Below are 25,000 nucleotides of genomic sequence, written 5' to 3' on the forward strand. Positions count from 1 at the left end.
TTTTTTTTTTTTTTTTTTTTTTTTTTGAGACGGAGTCTCGCTTTGTCGCCCAGGCTGGAGTGCAGTGGCGCGATCTCGGCTCACTGCAAGCTCCGCCTACCGGGTTTACGCCATTCTCCTGCCTCAGCCTCCCGTGTAGCTGGGACTATAGGCGCCCACCACCTCGTCCGGCTAGTTTTTTGTATTTTTTAGTAGAGATGGGGTTTCACCGTGTAGGCCAGGATGGTCTCGATCTCCTGACCTCGTGATCCACCCGTCTCGGCCTCCCAAAGTGCTGGGATTACAGGCTTGAGCCACCGCGCCCGGCCAATAATAATAATTCTTAAAAAAAAAAAAAAGTTGAAAAATGGTAGCCCCCTTAGGCATAATTTTGACTGTTGTTTTTCTTTTGTGTGGGGAAAAAGGAAGGTGGTGCACCATTTTGTCTGAATTACTTACTAACCAACATTTAAACATCAGAAGACCTGCATGTAGCAAAGTCATCTTCCAGCATGTGGGAAGTGGCCTGTATTCCTATGTGGGGACAGGGGCAGGAACAGCATGTGCCACCTGGGAAATGGCTCAGTGACATTCCTCCCATATCCCGCAGCCCAGACATCTGAAATACTACCCTCCAGGAGCCCTGTCGGCCACCGTTCCTCACGCTCTCCCTGTGGGCCTACTGTATGCCAGGCCCTGCATTGGGAGCTGACACCCTTTTTTTCAGGTACTCAGCCCCACCGGTGCATCACTCATCATCAATGCATCTGTGGCCAGCAGCCTTGATTCCTCGCTCAGTCTTCTACACCCTTGGCCATACAGCCGCCACCTGCTGCCCTCGCCAAACCAGTGCTCAAGCACACATGGGTGCTCAGCCTCCCCGCCTAGGCTCAGGCAGGGCCTTCTGCCAGGAATGCCTCTTCCTACTGTTAACGTTCCACCACCTTTTAAAACCTAATGCAAATGGCAAAAAATGAGTCACTCTGCCCTCTCTTCAAGTACAGTAGGATGTGATGGGTGACGATGGCCTGTCTTCCTCACAGGGCTGGGAGCTCACCACAGCCAGAGCCTCGGTCCCAGGTTCTCTGTGGTCTCGGGGCCTGGCACCAGCCCAGGGATTAGTAGGTGCTCTGTAACTGTTCCCCAAAAGAGAGAATTCCCACTTGTCTTGCTCACAGTGAAACTGTGTCCGAAATTGGTGGGTTCTTGATCTCACTGACTTCAAGAACGAAGCCACGGACCCTCACGGTGAGTGTTACATACAGTTCTTAAAGCTGGTATGTCCGGAGTTTGTTCCTTCAGACATTCAGATGTGTCTGGAGGTTCTTCCTTCTGGTGGGTTCGTGTTCTACGCTGTCAGGAGTGAAGGCACAGACGTTCATGGTGAGTATTATAGCTCTTAAAGGCAGCGCCTCTGGAGTTGTTCGGCGGGTTCGTGGTCTCGTTGGCTTCCGGAGTGAAGCTGCAGACCTTCCTGATGAGTGTTACGGTTCATAAAGGCAGCGTGGACCCAAAGAGGGAGTAGCAGCAAGATTCATTGCAAAGAGCAAAAGAACAAATCCTCCACAGCATGGAAAGGGATCCCAGCAGGTGGCCACTGGTTGGTGCCCCGCAGCCTGCTTTTCTTTCTTTATCGACCCCACCCACATCCTGCTGATTGGTCCATTTTACAGAGAGCTGATTGGTCTATTTTACAGAGAGCCGATTGGTCCATTTTGACAGAGTGCTGATTGGTGTATTTATAATCCTTGAGCTAGACACAGAGTGCTAGACAGAAAAGTTCTCTAAGTCCCCACTAGGCTAGCTAAATACAAAGTACCAATTGGTGTATTTACAAACCTTGAGCTAGACACTGAGTACTGATTGGTGTATTTACAAACCCTGAGCTAGACACAGAGTGCTGATTAGTGCGTTTACAATCCTTGAGCTTAGACACACAGTGCTAGACAGAAAAGTTCTCCAAGTCCCCACTAGGTTAGCTAGATACAGAGTACCAACTGGTGTATTCACAAACCTTGAGCTAGACACAGTGCTGATTGGTGTATTTACAAACCCTGAGCTAGACACAAAGTGCTGATTGGTGTATTTACAATCCCTTAGCTAGACATAAAGGTTTTCCAAGTCCCCACCAGACTCAGGAGCCCAGCTGGCTTCACTGAGTGGATCCTGCACCAGGGCTGCAGGCGCTGCCTGCCAGTCCCAAGCACCGCCTGCACTCCTCAGCCCTTGGGCGGTGGATGGGACCAGGCGCCATGGAGCAGGGGGCGGCGCCCGTTAGGGAGGCTCTGGCAGCGTGGGAGCCCACCATGGGGGCCTAGGGGGCTGGGACATAGAGGGCTGCAGGTCCGGAGCCCTGCCTCGCGGGGAGGCCGCTGAGGCCCGGTGAGAATTCGAGTGCAGTGTATGCGGGCCGGCAGTGTTGGAGGACCTGGAGCAACCTCCACAGCTGCTGGCCCGGGTGCTAAGCCCCTCACTGCCCTGGGCCGGCGGTCCCGGCCGGTGGCCCTGCACACGCCTGAATTTGCACTGGCCCATGAGCGCTGCACGCAGCCCCGGTTGCCACTCGCGCCTCTCCCTCCACACCTGCCGGCAAGCAGAGGGAGGCGGCTCCGGCCTCAGCCACCCCAGAGAGGGGCTCCCACAGTGCCGTGGTGGGCTGAAGGGCTCCTCAAGCACCACCAGAGTGAATGCTGAGTCCGAGGAGGCACCGAGAGCAAGGGCTGCTAGCATGTTTTCACCTCTCAAAATCATCTTTTGATCTAGGCATGAAGATGGTAGACCTACTGTGTGCACTGCACTGTTGGCCACGAAAGGGGACCCAGGGAAGCCAGATATGTGCCCATCTTCAAGCAGTTTATGATTCCCTGAGAGGTCAGAGCGCAGACAGAATAGAACAGATTCCCAAAAGGGAAACTGAGGCCTAGGGAGAGGATGGGGTGTCTTACAGAGGCATCCCCGGGCCAAGGGGAAGGGTGTGGATGGAGTTAGATTGCCTCCTTCCCACACTAGCTAGCTGGTTAATCTCTCTGGGCCCCTGCTCCTTCAGGTAAAATAAGGATGATGACAGTGCCTGCCCCACAGGGTCGCTGGGAGGCATGAATGAGGTAGTACCTACAAAGTGTTCAGAGTCCAGTACATCTTATGCTGGGTGCAGTGGCTCATGCCTGTAGTCCCAGCACTTTAGGAGGCCAACATGGGTGGATCACTTGAGGTCAGAAGTTTGAGACCAGCCTGGCCAACAGAGTGAAACCCCATCTCTGCTATAACAAAAATTAGCCAGGCATGGTGGCGCATGCCTGTAATCCTAGCTACTCGGGAGGCTGAGGCTGGAAAATCACTTGAACCCACGAGGTAGAGGCTGCAGTAAGCTGAGATTGCACCTTTGCACTCCAGCTTGGGTGACACAGCAAGACTCCATCTCAAAAAAAAAAAAACAAACAAAACATCTTAGCTCTAAGTGACGGGTGGTGTTAGGGAAGCGGGCGCCTGGGAGAGCCAGAGTAAGGCCATGTTCAATTTGACTCCATCTTAAGACTAAAAAGCCACATTCCTTGCTGGTCACAAGATAGTCACAGGGTGTTTACAGTTGAGAAAACAGCCTAAAGATACCTACAAGGATGCACTCCTACATCAGCACAGAGTCCAGGTGTCCCAATACCCATAACAGTATGTGCTTTCAAGATCATTATAGTTACGCTTTGGTATAGTCACACACTAAAATGTCAAGGATGGTTTTTGTTTTGCTTTTCAAGACTGTTTTATATTTCAATAGTTTTGGGAAGTACAGGTGCTTTTTGGTTACATGAGTGAATTCGATAGTGATGATTTCTGAGATTTTCGTGCAACCGTCACCCAAGCAGCGTGCACTATACCCAATATGTAGTCTTTCAACCCTCACCCACCTCCCCACCTTCTCCCCAAACCCCCAAATTCCATTATATCATTCTTATGCCTTTTCATGCTCATAGCTTAGCTCCCACTTCAAGTGAGAACATATAATATTTGGTTTTCCATTCCTGAGTTACTTTGCTCAGAGTAATGGTCTCCAGCTCCATCTAAGTTGCTGCAGAAGACATTATTTCCTCCCTTTTTTTGGCTGGGTAGTATTCCATGGTGTATATGTGCCATGTTTTCTTTAAATCAATAAAGTAATCGATTTTGTCATGCCGTGCACTCACCTGCAGGTAGACACAGCTTAGCTTAGCTTTTACATAGACAACACTCCTCTATAAGAAAAACTTACAAACCAACCCGGGGCGGGGGGTCCAGGATAGCTTTCAATCAACTATCCCTTCTCACTGCACTCCGGAACTTGCTTTGAATTCCGTCCTGTATGAAATCCGAGAACCCTCTCTTGGGGTCCGTTTCAAGACCCTCTTTTCTGGTAACAATGGCATATCCAGTTCAGCTCCCATGGCTAGCAGAGCAACAAGAGGGAGCCCAAACTGGGGCCCGCCCATCAGAAAAGGGGGTTAACTGCCCCAAACAAGGCATCTCTGAGCCAATCTCAGGGCAGAGCCAACCCACAGAGCCCTGAAGAGTGTTTTCAGCTGCAGCACGTTTGAAATCACTTAAAGCACACAACCAGGGAGTGGGGGGGAGCGGAAAACAACAAACACATTTTCCATCCTCACAGTTCCCAGCCTGATCCAACAACTGCCCTCCTGGCCCCACCATGTGGAGGGCTAGATGGGATAGGCGGGGTCAGCGAAGACAGGACCCAGCAAGAAGGACCCAGCCCAGTGCAAAAGCCTGAAGTCCTGATATGACCAACACGGATGCGTGAAAAAAAAAAAAAAAAAAAAATGCCATGCTGCGTGAAAGGAACCAGACACAACAAAACCAGGCTGTGTGAGCCCACTGACAGGAAATGTGCAGAAAAGGCAAGACTGCAGAGACAGACCGCAGACGAGTGGTTGCCGGGGGCTTATGCTAGATGGGGTTGTGGCGGCGGGGAGTGTCTGCTAATAGGTACGGCGCTTCCTTCTGGGGTGAGGACAACGTTCTGGGCTAGAGTGATCCCTGGGCAACTTGGTACATTTACTAAAAATTACTGTACACTTCAAACAAGTGAATTTTATAGTCTGTAAATTATATCTCAATAAGCTATTGGAGGAGGAGGAGAAAAGAGAAGAAGGGGTAAAGGTAGAAGAGGAAAAGGAGGGGGAAGAGGAGGAGGAAGAGGAGAGGGGCCTGGTCCAGTGGTCAGGCCTGTAATCCCAGCACTTCAAGAGGCTGAGGTGGGAGGAACACTTGAGCCCAGGAGTTCAAGACCAGCCTTGGCAACATGGCCAGACCCTGTCTTGATTTTTAAAACAGAAAAAAAAAGTGCAGAAGGAGGAGAAAAGGGAGAAAATGATAAAAATGGAAGAGGAAAAAGAGGAGAAAAAATTACAGGAGGAAGAGAAGAGGGAGGAAGAGAAAAGGGAGGAGGAAAAGGAGGTGGAGAAGGAGCCAACCATGCCAAGGGATGAGAAAAGAGGGAGAAGCAAGACAGAAGGTCTCACCTGGGCATGGGCACGGCCAGCAGCGCCTAGAACCCTGCTGGAGCGCTCCCTCCCCACTCAGTCAGTGAACATGATTGAACCCTACCAGGAGCTGGGAACGAAGCTGCTGGGAGCAGGGATCTGCACTCAGGTAGGCCTGGGGTTCAAATCCCAACTCCGGCCCTGCCAAATAGTGTCATCCAGGACAACCTGCTTCTCTTCTCTGTGTCTCGGTTTCTTCAGACATAAAATGAGGCTGAGAATAACGATAACAATCACGATAATTTCCTCCCTCACAGGGCGGCAGTTAGAGAGGGGTCACGTGATGTCAGAAAAGCACTCAGCAGGCTGATTGCAAGTGTTCGATCAATGAAGGTCTTGAGGATTAAGTGTGGAGCATTAGGGACATGGGTGAGGCAGGGTTCTTGCCCTCAGCGGGGCTCATGGTCTGTAAGAGAAGCACTTGTGAATAAATTACAGCACTAGAGGCTAGAGGGCCTGGGATGGAGGAGTTCACAGGATAGGGTGCAACCCAGGAGGGCTTCTTGGAGAAGGTGGCACAGAACCCAGGCTTGAAATATGACAAAATGTCCCTATTCTCAAGAGAACTCGAGTTCAAGTAGAAGATTCAGCATCTCTGGAAATACATCTGCTATTAGACAGAATGCTGTTTCTATATCCATAACGTTCTCACTATGGGCTTGGCTATCCATACCCCACACTCTTTTTAGAAATAAAACAAAAACAAAAATTTTTTCCCAAAAAATACTTTCTCCAGAAGAGAAAATACCATCCATGAAAATAAATGGGGCGGCCAGGGCTGTGAAGGCTGCAGAGGAACATCCTAAACTCAGCTGGGCAGCTCTGATGTCAGGTTCACAAAATAGAAACTGACACAGGGCCCGACGGGGACAGAGCAGAGTGACACATCTACCAAAATTAGTGGGCTGCATGAAATGATGAAAATCTAAGTGGTCATGGAAAATTTGGATGTTTCAGGTTTAGAATGAAGGCCCCAATGTAAAACCGCTTAAAAGCAAATGAAAAACGAAATGTGGAAAATAAACCACCTCCATCCTGCCCTCTTGTGGTCATTTCTGAACGCTGCACAAGGAAACGAGTGCCTTGTTTCACCTGGGAGGAGAATGAGGCCGGTGAAACAGAGAAACTGGCCCTGGATTGAGCCCCCACCTGTGCCACCTGCCCAGTGTTGGAGCCCAGGCCAAGTCAGTTCGCTCCACCAAGCCTCAGTTTCCCGTGGGTCTCCCAGAGTTATGGGAAGGATCCAGTGAGATAATGAGTGTGGATAACAAGACCTCTGATACCCAGGGTGTGAAGTAAAGGCAGCTGGATGCGGCCTGAGCACGTGGTGAGATGTCACATTAAAATCAAGATTAGGCCGGGTGCGGTGTCTCACACCTGTAATCCCAGCACTTTGGGAGGCCGAGGTGGATGGATCACCTGAGGTCAGGAGTTGGAGACCAGCCTGGCCAACATGGCGAAACCCCATTTCTACTAAAAATACAAATATTAGCCAGGCGTGATGGTGCATGCCTGTAATCCCAGCTACTCAGGAGGCTGAGGCAGGAGAATCACTTGAACCCAGGCAGCAGAGGTTGAGGTGAGCCGTGACTGCACCATGCACTCCAGCCTTGGCAACAGAGCAAGATTTCATCTCAGAAAAAATAAATACACAAAATCAGGATCATCAGTTCTGCTTGAAAAACTGGATAATCCAACCAACCATTCTGGAAAAGGAAGAGCTGGCTGGGATGCAGGGGAAGCTCCTTCCTCGCCACCATTTGTCACAAAATCCCCATCCCTGCCTGGCCTGGCTTCTGGGCACAGCTCCCGATGCAGAATCCCCAGGAAAAGGGCCTGCAAATCCGGGTTTGAAACCCCACGGTGCCCCGAGTATCTTGCAGGCGGCCTGGCATTTAGGAATCCCCAGATCAGGGATTTCTGAGGCAGTTTGGAAGGGACTTTGCCCTCAGAACTCTGCCCCCAACTAAATTCTCCACTTTCCTTCTGAACCCTCCTCTCTGCTCAGTGATGAGTGGGCACCCCGAGAGTGCAGGAGTACCCTGCCAGGAACTACATGGGAGGGACAGCAAGGCACTGTGGCCACAAAAGCTGTCCAGCCTCCCAGTCAGGAAGCAGGCTGCTCCCTGGGTTACCCTTCCTGCCCCTCCCTCTACCTGGTCAAACTCTACTCCCCTGTCAGGATCCAGGGCAAGATGAGTCTTTCTAGTTCCCCTGCCACCAGGCCGAGGAAAAGCCAATTACTCCCTCCTCTGTTGGGTTAGTTAGTTGTGCATCTGTCTGTTGTGTGTCTGTCTGCTTTCCTTGGCTTCCACTCATTCATTCAACAATTTTTTTTTAAGGCGGAGTCTAGCTCTGTCGCCCAGGCTGGAATGCAGTGGCGCGATCTCGGCTCAGTGCAAGCTCCACCTCCCGGGTTCACGCCATTCTCCTGCTTCAGCCTCCCGAGTAGCTGGGACTACAGGTGCCCCCGCCCCCCACCACGCCCGGCTAATTTTGTGTACTTTTAGTAGAGATGAGGTTTCACCATGTTAGCCAGGATGGTCTCGATCTCCTGACCTTGTGATCCGCCCGCCTCGGCCTCCCAAAGTGCTAGGATTACAGGCATGAGCCACCGCACCCGGACTTTTTTTTTTTTTTTTTGAGATGGAGTCTCACTCTGTCGCCCGAGCTGGAGTGTGGTGGCATGATCTTGGCTCACTGCAACCTCTGCCTCCTGGGTTCAAGTGATTCTCCTGCCCCAGCCTCCCAAGTAGCTGGGATTACAGGCACCCACCACTACACCCAGCTAATTTTTGTATTTTTAGTAGAGACGGGGTTTCACCATGTTGGCCAGGCTGATCTTGAACTCCTGACCTCAAGCGATCCTCCCACCTTGGCCTCCCAAAGTGCTGGGATTACAGACGTGAGCCACCGTGCCTGGTCCCTCGTTCAACAAATATTTACCTAGCTTCAACTCTGCACTGAAAACACAAAAGTGAACAAGAGCGTTAAGAGCCCTACAGTCCTGCAATTCTTGTTTGGTGGGGGAGGGGTAAGAAGTCAGCAAACAGCCTCCACCCTGATGAGGGAGGCAGATATTGGGAAAACACTGCATGTGATAATGGGGGTGCTGTGAGGGAATAATGGCGGCCCGGGCCCTTCTGCAGATGTGGTGTCAGGGAAGGCCCTGCCCAGGGTGACATCTGAGTTTAGAGAGGTCCTGAGAAGAGGCCTCACTCAGGTGCTGTAGTTGTCAGTCCCAGGAGCCTAGCCTTCAAGTCATCCCAGCCTGGACACCAGACGTAAGTGATGAGGCTTCCAGATGATTCCTGCCCCACCTGTTCAGGGCTCCCAGCAGAGAAGAGCTGTACCCACAGAGCCCTGCTTGGTTTCTTGGCCCGCAGAAGCCAATGCTTGACCGTGTTACACCCCTAAGTTCTGGGGTGGTTCATTATAACAACAGATCACCGGACCACGGAAATCACTTCTTCTCTTCTACTCTTCAGGGTGCTAACTCGTTTTTATATAAACAACTCATCCCCACCCAGACACACACACAAGGCCCTAGACCAGCAGTTCCCAAACTGTGCTGTATCCCCCGGGGATCTGTAAAAATACTGACACCCAGACAATAGGGAGGCGTCCTAAAAATACCAGACCAAGACTATTCAAGATTGTCAAGCTCATCAAAAACAAAGAAAAGTCTGATACTACATCCTGGATGTGACATAACATTAAAACTGAGAAAATCATAATAAACTATGAACTTTATTTAATAGGAACATATCAATATTGGCTCATTGATGGTAATGAACATACTATGCTAAGGCAAGATGGTGATGAAAACTGGAAACTGGGTGTGGGTGTATGGGAACTCTCTGTACCATCATTCCAATTTTCCTGTAAATCTAAAACTGTTCTAAAAAGTAAAGCCTATTTAAAAAATACTGATGCCCAGGGCGTGCCCCCAGGCATTTAGATTTAATTTCTGGGATGTGACCTGGGCATCCAGATTTTGAAAAGCTCCCTGAGTGATCCTAATGTGCAACAAAGTTTGGAAACCACAACCCTGGAAGAAAAACCTGGCCTCAAGAAGCTAGGAAGGCTAGTTATAAACAGCCAGGAAGAAGTTTAGAAATAAAGAAAAAGGATTTTGTTGGTTGAACCATATATGTAATGAATTCTGGGGCTGTTGGTATATTTCCGAGATTTGGAGAGTCCTAAGTAAAGTTGTCCAAAGCATCTTCCGGTGTGTGGCTGTGTGTGTTCAGCAGTACAGTTATTAAGCCGCCAGGGTTAACAAATATTTGACACTCGGCCGGGCGCGGTGGCTCAGGCCTGTAATCCCAGCACTTTGGGAGGCCGAGACGGGCGGATCACGAGGTCAGGAGATCGAGACCATCCTGGCTAACACGGTGAAACCTCATCTCTACTAAAAATACAAAAAACTAGCCGGGTGAGGTGGCGGGCGCCTGTAGTCCCAGCTACTTGGGAGGCTGAGGCAGGAGAATGGCATTAATCCGGAAGGTGGAGCTTGCAGTGAGCTGAGATCCGGCCACTGCACTCCAGCCCGGGCGACAGAGCAAGACTCCGCCTCAAAAAAAAAAAAAAAAAAAAAAAATTTGACACTCGTGTCTCCCCCTTCCCTGAGCCATGTTGTTGGCAGACATCACTAATTGATTATAGCACCATCTCCCTCTGGGCCTGGATGTGGTCTCAGAGTCCTTTTCAACATATTGCACCACTTGGGCATTATCTATTAGCTGGAGTTGGCACCTGAGATAAAGCCTATTTCCCACTCTTGCTAAGCAGGTAGTAGGCAGGACCATCTGGGCAAATCTGATTGGGTGTTCAGTTCCTGGGGCTCCTGTAGTCATGGAGAAAGCAGTCAATGGCAGTACAGCTGTTGGATTCCTGGGCATGGAGGGGCCCAGGCCCAGAAACTGAGTCCTCTTGCCTCTTCCCCACCAAGTCATGACCATTCCTGCAGATTCCTAGCTATCTAGCTAACTATTCATTTACTTATTTAAGACAGGATCTTGCTCTTTGTCCAGGCTGGAGTGCAGTGGCATAATCATAGCTCACTGTAGCCTCAAACTCCTAGGCTAAAGCGATCCTCCTGCCTTAGCCTCCTGAGTAGCTGAGACCACAGGGGTACAACACCACAACTGGTTAATTTTTAAAAACTTTTTCAGAGATGAGGTCTCACTACATCGCCAAGGCGTTGATCTCAACTCCAGGTTCAAGCATTTGAACCTGATCTCAAACTCCAGGTTCAAGCATTCTTCCCACCTCCGCCTCTGCCTCTGAGTAGCCGGGAGTACAGGCGAGAGCCAACACTCAGCATAGTTTCCTTTCTTTATGCCTGCGGCAATCCATCCCTCAGAATCTACCTCCTCCCCATGGGCCCAGCTCCTCACAATCTCCTCCTCTGGCCTGCAATATGCTCACTCGACACAGACTTGTCACCCAACAGTGTCATCCCACACCAATTCCATGCCTCTCTCTGCCCCTTCATCAGAGCGCTCACCCAGACAGCTCTTCAGGACTGACCAAGTGTCTTCCCTCAAAGTGCACACCCCCACTTTCTGACAATATGGGCTAGCCTTGGGCATATAGACATGAGGGTTCCTTCCATTTCCAGAAGAAGAAATCTAGGCTCCAACTAGTGGGGTTGCATCTGGAATCTGGATCCTTCATCACACCCTGAAGTCTTAAACTCACTTTCTCCATAATTCATGTCTGCCACAGGACAGATTCCACTCAAAGGAGGGATGAGGCTGGATGTGGTACCTCATGCCTGTAATATCAGCACTTCGGGAGACCCAGGCAGATGGACAGCTCAAGCCCAGGAGTTCAAGACCAGCCTGGGCAACATGGCGAAACCCTGTCTCTACAAAAAATACAAAAATTAGCCAGCGTGCTGGCGCATGCCTGTGGTCCTAGGTACTTGGGAGGCCGAGGCAGGAGGATCGCCTGAGCCCAGGTTGAAGCTGCTGTGAGCCATGACTGTGCCATTGCACTTCTGCCTGGGCAACAGAGTGAGAACCTGTCTCAAAAAAAAAAAAAAAGCCCGGCAGAGCGTACTGGACATGTGACGTTACCCTTCTAGGCCTCCGTTTTCCTCATCTATGAGACGGCGGCAGTGAGTTGTGGGATAAGGGGTTAAAGGTGGTAAAGGTTAACACTCTCTAGGTCTTCCAACAGCGAGGGGGACTCTAGCGCCCGCAATCTCGCGCTGTTCCACCAGGGGGCGCGCGTGCGCCAGGATGCTGGCCTAGCCCCATCTCTCTCCTGCGGGTCCGTTGGCTGGGGGCCCTGCGTGGCCTTGGTCCCTGGGAGCCCACAGAGCCCCAGAGCTCCAGGTGGCACTGCTGAAACCGAAGCCAGCGGTTCTTCTTCCACCTGGGGATCCTGCCCCACTAGAGACACCCTTTCTCCTCCCAAGTTGCAAGGGATAAGTCCACAGGTCTGGATTCGGTCCAGACACCACTGTTTTGTCACTGCGTGTTGCTGGGCCAGTCACCTCCCCTCTCTGAGCCTCAGGTTCAGATCTCTTAAATGGGCATCTTCTTGGCACTTCAATGAATATAGTTAAGTCACTTAGGGGACAAGTGCCAGGAAATGGAACTTCATGTAGTACGTGGGGAGTATGAAGACGGATAATAGGATAGGGTTTGCGCAGTGCTTAGCACAGCGTCTGCCACACAGAAACTCAGTATCTAACATAGTCACAGCAACAACAGCCAACACTTACAAAGCGCCTACTAGGTGTCAGGCACTGCTCATCACGCCTTGTGCATAGGAGCTCAGTCCACTTCACTGCATTTCTTTCTTTTTTTTTTTTTTTTAAGACAGTCTCGCTCTGTCACCAGGCTGGAATGCAGTGGCACGATCTCAGGTCACGGCAACGCCACCTCCTGGGTTCAAGCGATTCTGCTGACTCATCCTCCCGAGTAGCTGGGATTACAGGCACCTGCCACCATGCCCAGCTAATTTTTGTATTTTTAGTACAGACGGCGTTTCACCATGTTGGTCACGGCTCGATCTCCTGACCTCGTGATCCGCCCACCTCAGCCTCCCAAAGTGCTGGGATTACAGGCTTGAGCCACCGCGCCCGGCCACTTCACCGCATTTCTAACAAGTAGGCTCTGTTATGACCGCAGTCTCAGAGATGGGGAAACTGAGGCACAGAGATGTCAGTCCACTCAAAGTCACATAGCTGATAAGTAGCAGAGTTGGGATTTAAATCGAGGCCATCTGGCTTAGGATATGAGTTCTATATTCATCTCACACTTCAATTTTAAAAATCCTTTTCCAGGCAACAAAAGAAAAAGTTGGGTGTCATCAAACTTCATCAAAGTTATAAATTTTGTGTATCAAAGAACATTATCAAGAGAGTGAAAACACAGCCCACAGAATGGGAAAAAGTATTTGTAAATATCTGATATGGGATTAATATCCAGAATATATATAAAAAATATTCCGCTGGGTGTCATGGCTCATGCCTATAATCCCAGCACTTTGGGAGACCGAGGTAGGAGGAACACTTGAGCTCAGGAGTTCCAGACCAGCCTGGGCAATATGGCAAAACCCTGTCTCTACCAAAAATACAAAAAAAAAAAAAAAAAATTAGCTGGCATGGTGGCACGTGCCTGTAGTCCCAGCTACTTGGGAAGCTGAGGTGGGAGGATGGTTTGAGCTCAGGAGGTGCTGCAGCGAGCCGAGATCATGCGACTGCACTCCAGCCTGGGCAACAGAGCCAGATCCTGTCTGTCTGTCTGCCTGCCTGTCTGTCCCTCTCTCTCTCTCTCTCTCTCTCCATATATAAAAGAAAAAACAATCTGATTCAAAAATGGGCAAAGAACTTGAATGGACATTTCTGCCAAAAAAGATATACAACTGGTCATTTGGCACATGAAAAGACACTCAAAATCATTAGTTATTAGGGAAATGAAAATAAGTATCTCAGTGAGCTACCATGGCTAGTTTTTAAATTTTTATTTATCCATTGTTTTAGAGTCGGCCCAGGCTGGTCTGGAACTCCTGGCCTCAACCAATCCTCCTGTCTCGGCCTCCTGACTGGACGACAGCCATGAGCCACCGCGCCTGGCCCGCAACTTGTTTCTTCAGTCACAACCTTTGATGAGTTACTTTCAGCAGGCCTTGCGTAGTCTTTCATTTTGATTGTTTCCTTCTCATTTGGACCGCCTGTCAACCTACTGAAATCTAGAGGGAATCTCTAACTAGCATCCAGGATATGTTCTTGGTGGGGTCCACCTCACAAGTTCCCATTTATTTCAAGTTGATTACACTCACAAGGACTACCACTGCTGTCAGCAGAATCCTGACAAAGCCATCAGGTCCAAATGCGCTCCAACCGCCCAACCTTTGCCCTGGCAGATCCTGCGTACAAAGATGCCAGCATGATGATGACGCAGCACCAGCCTCAGAAGCAAAGGGCCACAGTTTCACCAGTGAGAGATGTGGGAAAGTCTGAGTTCAGCATTAAACCAAACCCTGTGGGTGTCCAGGAAGGTCACGCGGAAGTAAAGTTTAAAGGACCCCAGATGACGTCCATTGTATAGAGCACAATTTGATGCCTCTAAACCTCTGCCCATGCTGTCCCCTCGATCAGGGGCAAAACACTCTTCCCTAGACCACAGTTACCTGGCAAACACCTGCTCAGCCTTCAAGACTTAGAACTCAGACTCCTCGGTCTCAAACTCCTGCTTCCCTGCTAGCCCTCCCCAATGGAGACACCCCCTCCCTCCTCCAGGGAGACTTTACACAAATTTAAATTAAAGCACAGGACATGATGCCTGATATATAGTAAACGTTCAATAAACAGTAGCTATTACGGAGCTTCTGGATACCTGAATACAGGGAGGTTCCCGGAGGGTGGCGTGCCCAGGGAGGGCAGGGAAGCTTTGCGCTCCCTCCCCCATACCTCACCCTACGCATCTCTGCTTCTACAGCTTATCTTTTATAATAAACTGGCAAACGAAGAGGAAGAGAGACCAGAGACATCTACCTATCCCCCACCTTCCACCCTGCATACACAGAAGAGGCTCGGGGAAGACGAAGGACACAGCTGTCAGCCACACAGAGGAGCCTCATCAGAAGCCAGCCTTGCCAGCTCCTTCATCTTGGACTTCTAGCCTCTGTAACTGTGAGAAAGTAAATTTCTGCTGTTTAAGAAAAAAAAAAAAAAAAGTAGCTATTAGAACCCACTGCAATTATTTACCTACCTTCTTTTTTTTTTTTTTTTTTTTTTTTTTTTTGAGATGGCGTCTCACTCTGTCGCCCAGGCTGGAGTGCAGTGGGCTCGATCTCAGCTCACTGCAAGCTCTGCCTCCTGGGTTCACACCATTCTCCTGCCTCAGCCTCCCAAGCAGCTGAGACTACAGGCGCCCGCCACCTCGCCCGGCTAATTTTTTTTATTTTTAGTAGAGACAAAAAGTGTTAGCCAGGATGGTCTCAATCTCCTGACCTTGTGATCCACCCACCTCGGCCTCCTGAAGTGCTGGGATTACAGGCGTGAGCCACTGCGCCTGGCCCCTATCTTCTTTTTTTGAGATGGAGTCTCACTCTGTTACCCAGGCTGGAGTGCAGTGGTGCGAACTCAGCTCACTACAACCTCCGCCTCCCGGGTTCAAGCGATTTTCCTGCCTCAGACTCCTGAGTAGCTGGGATCAAGTGATTCTCCTGCCTCAGCCTCCTCAGTAGCTGGGATTACAGGCACGTACGTACCACCATGCCCATCTAATTTTTTTTTTTTTTGTATTTTAGTAGAAACAGGGTTTCACCATGTTGCCCAGGCTGGTCTCAAACTCCTGAGCTCAGGCGAATTGCCTGCCTCGGCCTCCCCAACTGCTGGGATTATAGGCGTGAGCCACTGCAACTGGCCTATTTACCTACCTTCTTAATTGTCTATGCCTTGGTTATAACTGTAGCCCACTGCCCAGCATAGCACTTACCACATGCAGACTAGTACTTGTCAAAAAAAAAGGACCAAAATCCCTAAACACTACCTCAGCCCAACAGGTCTCTTCAGTGACCCCCAAGCACCCCCCTTTGCCTGTGTGAGTTCTCAGTCCCAAATGTCTCCCCTCCTACTTCCTGCACCTGACTGGACCCTCCCAGGTCATCTTCAGACCCCCGGGCTGTGAACTCCAGGAGGCTGACGGAGAAAATCTCCAGGCCCCGTCATGCAGGGCCTGCCGCATAGTAGGTCCAAAAAGAAAGAAACTCAAGACTAAATGAGCCAGCATATGCTGACCAATAGGTTTGGGGGATTGGGAGAAAATTCTAGAGACTGCCAGAGGCCCTCCCCCTGGTCCATTGCAGGGAAGCCTCCCAGCTGGTGAATCTATGACTTCATCGTCACAAGACGGGCCTCCATGGTTAACTGTGACTCAAGGTCACGGTTCACAACTGAGTCACTGTGTTTTATGGTTCCTGCGAAAATGCAGACCAAAGCTCACTTCCTGGGGAAAAGAGCAGGGAGGAGGCCTGACACAGGACTTGGATTCACCACGTGGACTCGAGGTCCTGAGGGGAACCCTGAAAGGAACAAGGGAGATGGGGAGAAATGGTGAGCACTGGCCAAGGAGTCACAAAGACTGAACTCCAGCCCCAGCTCTGCCTCTAGAGGCCACAGGAGCATACACAAGACACTTCCCTGCACTGGGCCTGTTTCCTCAACTGCAGAAAAACTTCTAAGGCTATGGATGTTTGTCTTTCCCATCGGCTTTTCGGGAGAGCATAGAAAAAAAAAATGGCAGCAAATAGTAATAAAATGATAATAGGCCGGGTGTGGTGGCTCACGTCTATAATCTCAGCACTTTGGGAAACTAAGCCTGGTGGAAAACTTGAAGTCAGGTGTTTCAGACCAGCCTGGCCAACATGGCAAACCCTATCTCTACTAAAAATACAAAAATTAGCCGGGTGTGGTGGTGCATGCCTGTAGTCCCAGCTACTCAGGAGGCTGAGGCACGAGAATCACTTGAACCCAGGAGGCAGAGGCTGCAATGAATCAAGATTGTGCCACTGCACTCCAGCCTGGGCGGCAGAGTGAGACTCCATCTCAAATAATAATAATAATAATAATAATAATAATAATAATAATAATAATAATAGCCGCTATGATTTATTAATCCATTTCTCGTTGTCAGGCACTGTGCTAAGAGCTTTGTAAGTATCATCTCATTTGGGCTCTGTCCTCCCACCGGGCTACTATGCAAGAAGAGTGGAAAGTTCAGCAGACACTTAAGAGCATGGACTGCAGACCCAGAACTTGGAAGAGACACTTAATGGCTCTGAGACTCAGTTTGCCCATCTGTGAAGCGGAAATAATAGTAGTATCTACACTACATGTAAGGATAGTAAGTGTTAGGCTTTGTTATTGCTATCACTATCCACTTGATAGAGGAGGAAAAGTGAGGCCCCGAGTGGTAAACTCACTTGCTCAAGGCCTCTAGCAAGTGGCAGTGGGCAGGGCTATGCAAATCAGCAGGGTATCGGCCTGGTAGGTCCCAGGCACCCTCTGGAAGACAGCAGCAACAGAGCAGCTGATGGCTAACCCCAGGCTGAGCAAATATCACATTCTCAGCTCCAGGAGGAGTCCCAGGGCTCAGGGTGTCTTGTTTCTTCATGCAGCTAATGCACGGAGTGCTGCAGGCCCACAGGAGAGAGGAGCTGGCAGGGGCTGGCAGGGGTTGGCCACAGGCCAAAACCACAGGCCCATGGCGGGAAGGGCCTGGGGCCAAGGCTGGAGCAAGATAGGCCCCGTTTCCATTCCAGCTCCCCCAGCTGCTAACTGTGTGGCCTTGGGCAAGGGGCTGAACCCCTCTGAGCCTCACTTTCCTGCTTTGCAAAATAGGATTCATGGTCTCTAATATGAGGCTGAAGGAGGAACTGACAAGGCCTGAGAGGTTCAAAAAATGAAGATGAACGTGAACTTAAACGGGAAAATAACAGCACAAAGTCATTCATCAAAGCAGTGATGGGAATCAGCAGACACAGTGAATCTCTTCAAACACCTCATGAGACACAAAACGCATGTATGACCAATTTCCAGAGGAGTAGGGACAGCCACCAGGGGCTCAGGACCCCAGCCCTCCTCTGCTGGGTCACCCCGGTTAAGTCAGGTCCTCTCTCCTGGCCTCACTTTCCCCTTTTATAAAAAGAGAATTGGATAGATGAGGAAAAAAAGGAAGAGGAGAGGAAGGGGAGGAAGAGGAAGAGAAAAAGGGAAGGGAAAGTAGAAGAGATGGAAAGTATCAGGAAAGGAGGAAGGGAAGAGGGAGAAAGAAGGAAAAGCTACCACTGCAGCTGAGACATTAAGAATTTACTATGTGCTGGGTGATCTCATTTACTACTCACAAAAATACTCTTGAGGTCATAGAGAACTATCCTTATCTTACAGAAGAAAAAACTGATATTTAGTGAGGTCCATGAAGTCATCCTGCCCAAGGTCACAGTGGCAGAGTTGGAACTTAAAGCCACTTCTTTCAGCCTCCAGAGCCCATTACTAAAAGGTCCCTCTGGGATGGGCTGTTGGAGCCCCCAGGGTAGGATCTAAACACCACCTCTTCCTTGTGGCCACTCCCAAGAATTGCAGGTACGAGTCCCAAAAGCAGCGAAATGAGGTCTGAGGCCCCAGCACTCTCGGGTTCATGCTAAGTCCCTCCACCCACGTACCTCTGGAGGAGAGGAAATCAAGCAGGGAAGAGTGGGGCAGGGCCCTCAGAGACTAGAAGGAAAGAGCCAAGGAAAGCTGCCCACGGACTCCAAGGACAAAAGCTCTTCAATGACAGAGAGTGAAAGAGGAGGAGCTGGACGACCAAGGAGGATGCCAGCAAGTAGAGACTCTAAAAAGACAGGTTTAAAATGCTTGTTTCCCCATCACCTTTGTCTACACACACACACACACACACACACAAGTTCAAGTACAATCAGATAAGCTAAGTCAGAGCTATCTGAGAGGGATTGGAGAAATGGCTGAGAAAGAAGACAATGGAAGGGAATGTTTATCAGAAAATCCAGGCAGGTTTCAAATGTGTGTGAATCTTTGGATAGGATCTGGATCCTCGAGGAAAATTCCCAGGCTGCTCAGTAAACACCTAACTGGGATCCGAGTTCCTCCCCGGCCCGTCTCCCCCAGCCCCATGGTCGGGCACACGTTGTGGCTGCTCTGCATCGCTCCTAGCATGAACTATGCCAGGGTACCTTCTTCACCCCCATTTTACAGAAATGGAAACTGAGGTTCAGAGAAGCAAAGTTTCTTGCCCATGGCCATAAAACTGGAAAGGACAGACTCTCAATGGAGCTTCAGTGCAAAATTATATGTCTCCAAAACGTGAGACCAGGCCCAGGTCTCCCTGAAGCTTATGGAGCTGAGCAACCAAAGAGACCCTTGTGAGCAGAAGCATCGCTGCCTTAGGAGCCCTGTCTTTGATGCCTCTGTATAGGACCTGGGCCAGGAAGGGGCTTCATGAGCAAGTGCAAAACTCCAAACAGCATGGAACTAAAGTCAGAAAAGAAACTCAATGAAGGTGGCGAAGTCCTGGAACCCACATGGGTACACTGAGGCTCTGGAGGGGGCAGCTGCCCCTGGGGCCTGCTCAGTGTGTACTCATCTCCTTTCACAAGTAAGGAAACAGGATGAGGGGGAAGAGGGCACAAGGACACAGAGATAAACAAGAGCCAGAGGGAGACTTGAAAACGAGGACAGTCATACCAGTAACAGCAACAGTAATAATTATGTGACAATGACACTTATTGTTTGCTATGTACCCAGAAGCACGCTAAGCACTTCATGTGTTCTCTCATCTGAGCCCCACATCCGCCCTGTAAAGTAGATACTATCATTATCCCCATTCTACAGATGAGGAAACCAAAGCCAGAGGTCAGCCCAAGGTCACACATGGATGTATGCAGATCCAGGACTTGAACCCAGGCAATCTGGCTCTGGAACCAGCTTTCTGCTGCCTCCTGTTACCACCATGACTGTCAGTTCCTAAGTACCTTATGACATGCTGGGCCCCACACACGCTTTTATTGATCCTCGCAACAGAGTTAGAGAAGAGGAATCAAGATCCTGTTTTCCAGGTAAAGAAACTGAAGTGCAGCGAAATTACGTAAATTGCTCGAAATCTCAAAGAGGTTGACAGGAGACACTGCTGGGATCTGAACCCAGGACTTTCCAACACCAGTGTATGTTCCCTTAAGCACTCCATGCCAGGTATTGCTGGGCTGGAAACTCAAGAGGAAGAAGGTTTCCCCAGCAGAGCCACCAGACACCCTCCACATCAAGAACTACAACACAGCTAGTCAGGTGACACCAGATTCCTGGACATTTGCCTGCTACCCTCAACCCCGTCAGGGCCCTGGGCTGTCCGGATGCTCCAAAAACCACATTCACAGCAGTGTCCAGCAACCAGCACCCCCTGTGCAATCCTCTCCAGCCGTGCGGTATCACTCACCACAAAGGGACCGCTCCTCCTGTCCTTGCAGAAGCTGTGGCTTCTCCGGGGAACCGAGGCCACAGGGGACACCTGCTGGAGTGGTCGCTCCTTCTCCTGGGGGGCATCCTCCTTCTCCAGGTCCCTTAGCAGCACCTGAGACACAGAGCACAAGAAAAGGACTTTACTGGGAGCCTTCTCATTTACAGGAAAAAATATATTATGCCAAGAGTCCACTGTGTACCAAAAAGGGCAAACAAGAAAATTAAACTTCCAGAAATCCCCCACCTTAATGATCAGAGGTAACATGTAGGGCAGTAGCTCTGGGTTCAAATGGCCCAGCCTCAGCCATTTAATAACTGTGTGACCTCAGGTGGGTGCCTTAACCTCTCTCTGAGCCTCAACTATCTGGGAAAGGAACCATGGTAACAGCACCCAGTTTCTAGGGGCTAAGGAACAGCATTTGGAATGTACATGATGCAGTACAGCCACCAGGGGGCAGACATGCACAAGTCCTGGGCACCTGGCTTGGCTTACCCTAGCTAGCCTCCTCCATACCTGGCATCTGGGGAGCCCTCCATAAATGCTGGCCGGCCTCATTACTGCTAGTGGTCATTCTTGGTGACCTTATTTTAATCATCTCTTTATGCACCCAAACACACATGCACAGACACAGAGAAACGGTGCATGAACACCACAGCACCTCCAGTACATCTACTTGGAATCCTGCTGTTTTTTTCCACTTAGTTATATATAGGGGAAACATTCACAGGCCAGGACTCCAGGATGCATATTTTATACGCTTCACACTCTCCCTGCGTGGACAAGGAAAGAAAGACCCAGAGATGGGAGGGATCTGCTTAAGAACACACAGCACCAGGAAGAGCAAGACTGAATTTCTAATCCCTTCCCTCACAGCCTCTTTTCTGGATGCCTTCAGAGACCCTCTGGCTTTCCTCCTAACCCCCTGGCTGTTTTTGATCAGTATTCCCACATGTTTCAGGCCAGACGCAGAGCCTTTTCTCCTTTTGCTACATCATTCCCTCTGGGATCTCTCTTCACGCCCCCCATGGCTTTAAATAAATCCCATCTACACCCAGATGCCTGCCAATTCTGCTTCTCGGTGTTGGAACTCCAGACTTGGAGATCCCACTGCTCACTCAACATCTCTTGGAAGCTCACACTCACCTCAGATCCATGTGCTCAAAACACGCCTCTTGATTCCATCTCTCCACAGTTGCTCTTCCCCCACCTTGCCCATCCATCCCCCAGCTGGGAAGGCCAAGACCCTCAGGTTGCCCTCCATTCTCCTCCCCATTCTCTCCCACTTTTCTTCACCCCATCAGCAAAGCTGAGACTCTACCTGCAAAACATGCTGCAGATCTGACATCTTATATACCAAAATCAACTTGAAATAGATCAAAGCCCTAAAGGTAAGAGCTAAAGCTAGAAAACTCTTGGAAGAAAATATAGGTGTAAATCTTCGGGACCTAGGTTTAGGCAGTGGTTTCTTAAATATGATACCAAAGGCATAAACAACCAAAGAACAATAGATAAAACAGACTTCTTCAAAATTAAAAACTTTTGTGCTTTAAAGGGTGCCATTAAGAAAGGGAAGGCCAGGCGCAGTGGCTCATGCCTGTAATCCCAGCGCTTTGGGAGGCCGAGGCAGGTGGATCACCTGAGGTCAGGAGTTTGAGACCAGCCTGGCCAACATGGTGAAACCCTGTCTCTACTAAAAACACAAAAATTAGCCAGGCATGGTGGCAGATGCCTATAATTCCAGCTACTTGGAAGGTTGAGGCAGGAGAATCGCTTGGACCCGGGAGGTGGAGGTTGCAGTGAGCCGAGATCACGCCACTGCACTCCAGCCTGGGCAAGAGTAAGACTCCATCTCAAAAAAAAAAACAAAAACAAAAACGGAAAAGAGGCCAGGCATGGTGGTGGTGGCTCACGCCTGTAATCCCAGCACTTTGGGAGGCCAAGGTGGGTGGATCACCTGAGGTCAGGAGTTCAAGACCAGCCTGGGCAACATGATGAAACCCCATTTCTATTAAAAATACAAAGATCAGCTGGGCGAGGTGGCACAAGCCTGTAATCCTTGCAACTCGGGAAGCTGAGGCAGGTGAACTGCTTGAATCCAGGAGGTGGAGGTTGCTGTGATCCAAGATCACGCCACTGCACTCCAGCCTGGGCAACAGAACGAGACTCCGTCTCAAAAAAAAAAGAAAGGGAAAAGAAAACCCACAAAATGGGAGAAAACTTCTGCAAATCATATGTCTGATAAAGCACTCGTATCCAGAATATATAAAGAACAATAACAACTCAAAAAGAATCTGAATAGGCATCATTCCAAAGAATGTATACAAATGGCCAACAAGCATAAGAAAAGATGTTCAACATTATTAACCACCAGGGAAATGGAAATCAAAACCACAATGAGATACCACTTTGGGTCCAACCTACTAGGATGGCTATCATAAAAAACACAGACAATAGACTGGGCATGGTGGCTCACACCTGTAATCCCAGCATGTCAGGAGGCCGAGGCGGGTGGATCACGAGGTCAGGAGATCGAGACCATCCTGGCTAACACAGTGAAACCCCATGTCTACTAAAAATACAAAAACTTAGCTGGGCGTGGTGGTGGGCACCTGTAGTCCCAGCTACTCAGGAGGCTGAGGCAGGAGAATGGCGTGAACCTGGGAGGCGGAGCTTGCAGTGAGCCAAGATCACGCCACTGCACTCCAGCCTGGGCGACAGAGCGAGACTCTGTCTCAGAAAAAAAAAAAAAAAAAGACAATAAGAACTGTTGGTGAAGATCCAGAGAAACTAGAACCCTCATGCGCTGCTGGTGGGAATGTAAAATGGTGCAGCTGCTTTGGAACACAGTCTAGCAGTTCCTCAAAAGTGAAAACTAAAGTTACCATATGACCTAGCAATTCCACTCCTAGGTATATATTCAAAGAAATGAAAACATACCTTTGCACAAAAACTTGTATATGAATGTTCATAGCAGCATTATTCTTAAGAGTCAAAAGTAGAAGCAACCAATGCCCATCAACAGACAAATGGAGAGATAAAATAAGGTCTACCCAAACAATGGAATATTATTCAGGCAGAAAAAAAGGAGTAAAGTCCTGATCCAGTTTATGATACGGTTGAATCTTGAAAACATCACACTAAATGGAAGAAGTCAGTCACAAGACAACATATTGTATGATTCCATTTATATGAAATATCCAGAATAGGTAAATCTCTTTAAGAGTCAGAGAGTAGATTAGTGATCGCCCAGGACTGGAGGGTAAGGCGGGGAATCTGGAGTGACTGCTTACTGGGTACAGGGTTTTCTGGAGGGGAGTGATAAAGATATTCTAAAATTGCACTTTGGGAGGCCGAGGCAGGCAGATCATTTCAGGTCAGGAGTTCAAGACCAGCCTGGCCAACATGGTGAAACCCTGTCTTTACCAAAACTACAAAAAAATTAGCCAGGCACTGGGCAAGTGTCTCACGCCTGTAATCCCAGCACTTTGGGAGGCTGAGGCAGGTGGATCATGAGGTCAAGAGATCAAGACCATCCTGGCCAACATGGTGAAACCCTGTCTCTACTAAAAGTACAAAAATTAGTTGGGTCTGATGATGCATGCCCGTAGTCCCAGCTACTCAGGAGGCTGAGGCAGGAGGATTGCTTGAACCCAGGAGGCAGAGGTTGCAGTGAGCCGAGATCACGCCACTGCACTCTAGCCTGGTGACGGAGCAAGACTCCGTCTCAAAAAAAAAAGTAGCCAGGCATGGTGGCGTGCACCTGTAATCCCAGCTACTTAGTAGGCTGTGGCAGGAGAATTGCTTGAGCCCAGGAGGCAGAGGTTGCAGTGAGCCAAGATCTTGCCACTGCACTCCAGCCTGGGCGACAGAGCAAGGCTCCGTCTCAACAATGAAACAGATATTCTAAAATTGAGAGTCGTATCATGCCACTGCCCTCCAGCCTGGGTGACAGAGTGAGACCCTTTCTCAAAAAAATAAAATAAAATAAAATTGAGAGTCATGATAGTTGCATTACTCTGTGAATACACTAAAAAACACTGAATTGTGTATTTTAAATGGGCAAATTGTATAGGGCATGAATTATATCTCAATAAAGCTGTTGCCAAAAAAAAAACAAAAAATGCCACCAACCTCTCTACTTCTCTCCACCTCCACAGTCACCTGGTGCAAGCCCTGTTAAGCCTGTGAGGACCATAGCAGCCTCCTCACTGAACTCCCTGCCTCCACCCTAGGTCTCCACATAAGGAGCAGCTGATGGGGTGATGGGTTCTCTAAGATGCAATCAGGACATCAGAGTTCAGAACCCTTCTATGGCTCCCCGTGCCCTTGGCTGCCCATCTCTCAATTTCAGCTGGGGCCCACACCCCTGTGCCCCTGGAGTCCCTCGAGTATCCCAGGATAAGCTCATCCCCACACTGGGGCATCTTCACTTACTGCTCCTTCCTCCTACCCCCAGATGTTTGCCTGGCTGGGTCCCTTCCACCACTCAGATAGCATCTCTCAGGTCCCTTCCCACAAGAGCCAATTCCTGACCTCCTGTCACCCCCTTTTTCTCTCACTCCCAGGACTTACCACTGTCTCCATGAATAACGTCACTCATTCACTGGCTGGAGGCCTGCCTGCCTCTCCAGACCAGTGCTGTGCACCAGAATGTTCTGTAGTAAATGGAGATGTCCTGCCAGTCATACACAGTGGCCAGGACCCATGTGTGGCTTTGGAACATCTAAATGGGGACAGAGTGACTAAGGAACTGAATTTTTCATCGTATTTAACTAAATTTAAATCACCACCAAGTAGCTATCACACAGCCTGAGATGGTGGGCTTGGCCCCATCTAGGTCCTGCCTAGAGGCCCTGGCACCCAGAACAGGGCCTGCCTGGCATGGGTTGAACAGAGGGCTGGAAGTTAACCCCAAAGTGCTTCCCTCTGATTTCTTCAAGCTCTTCATACCAGCTCCTGGGTGAAGGGTCGACCACACATTATCTCATGATAAATCTC

The 25,000-nt window shown here is 49.6% G+C and overlaps 1 protein-coding gene across 1 annotated transcript in view; it reads right to left on the bottom strand.

Annotated features, from left to right (window-relative positions):
- KIAA1671 (KIAA1671 ortholog) overlaps nt 1-25,000 on the bottom strand; it is a 180,044-nt gene that overhangs the window by 129,290 nt on the left and 25,754 nt on the right. Inside the window, exon 4 of the mRNA XM_023185779.1 lies at nt 19,979-20,113. Coding sequence (XP_023041547.1) covers nt 19,979-20,113 — 135 coding nt within the window. The remainder of the gene's footprint in view (nt 1-19,978; nt 20,114-25,000) is intronic.

Source organism: Piliocolobus tephrosceles, chromosome 19 (assembly GCF_002776525.5).
Source record: "Piliocolobus tephrosceles isolate RC106 chromosome 19, ASM277652v3, whole genome shotgun sequence".
Taxonomy (NCBI): domain Eukaryota; kingdom Metazoa; phylum Chordata; class Mammalia; order Primates; family Cercopithecidae; genus Piliocolobus; species Piliocolobus tephrosceles.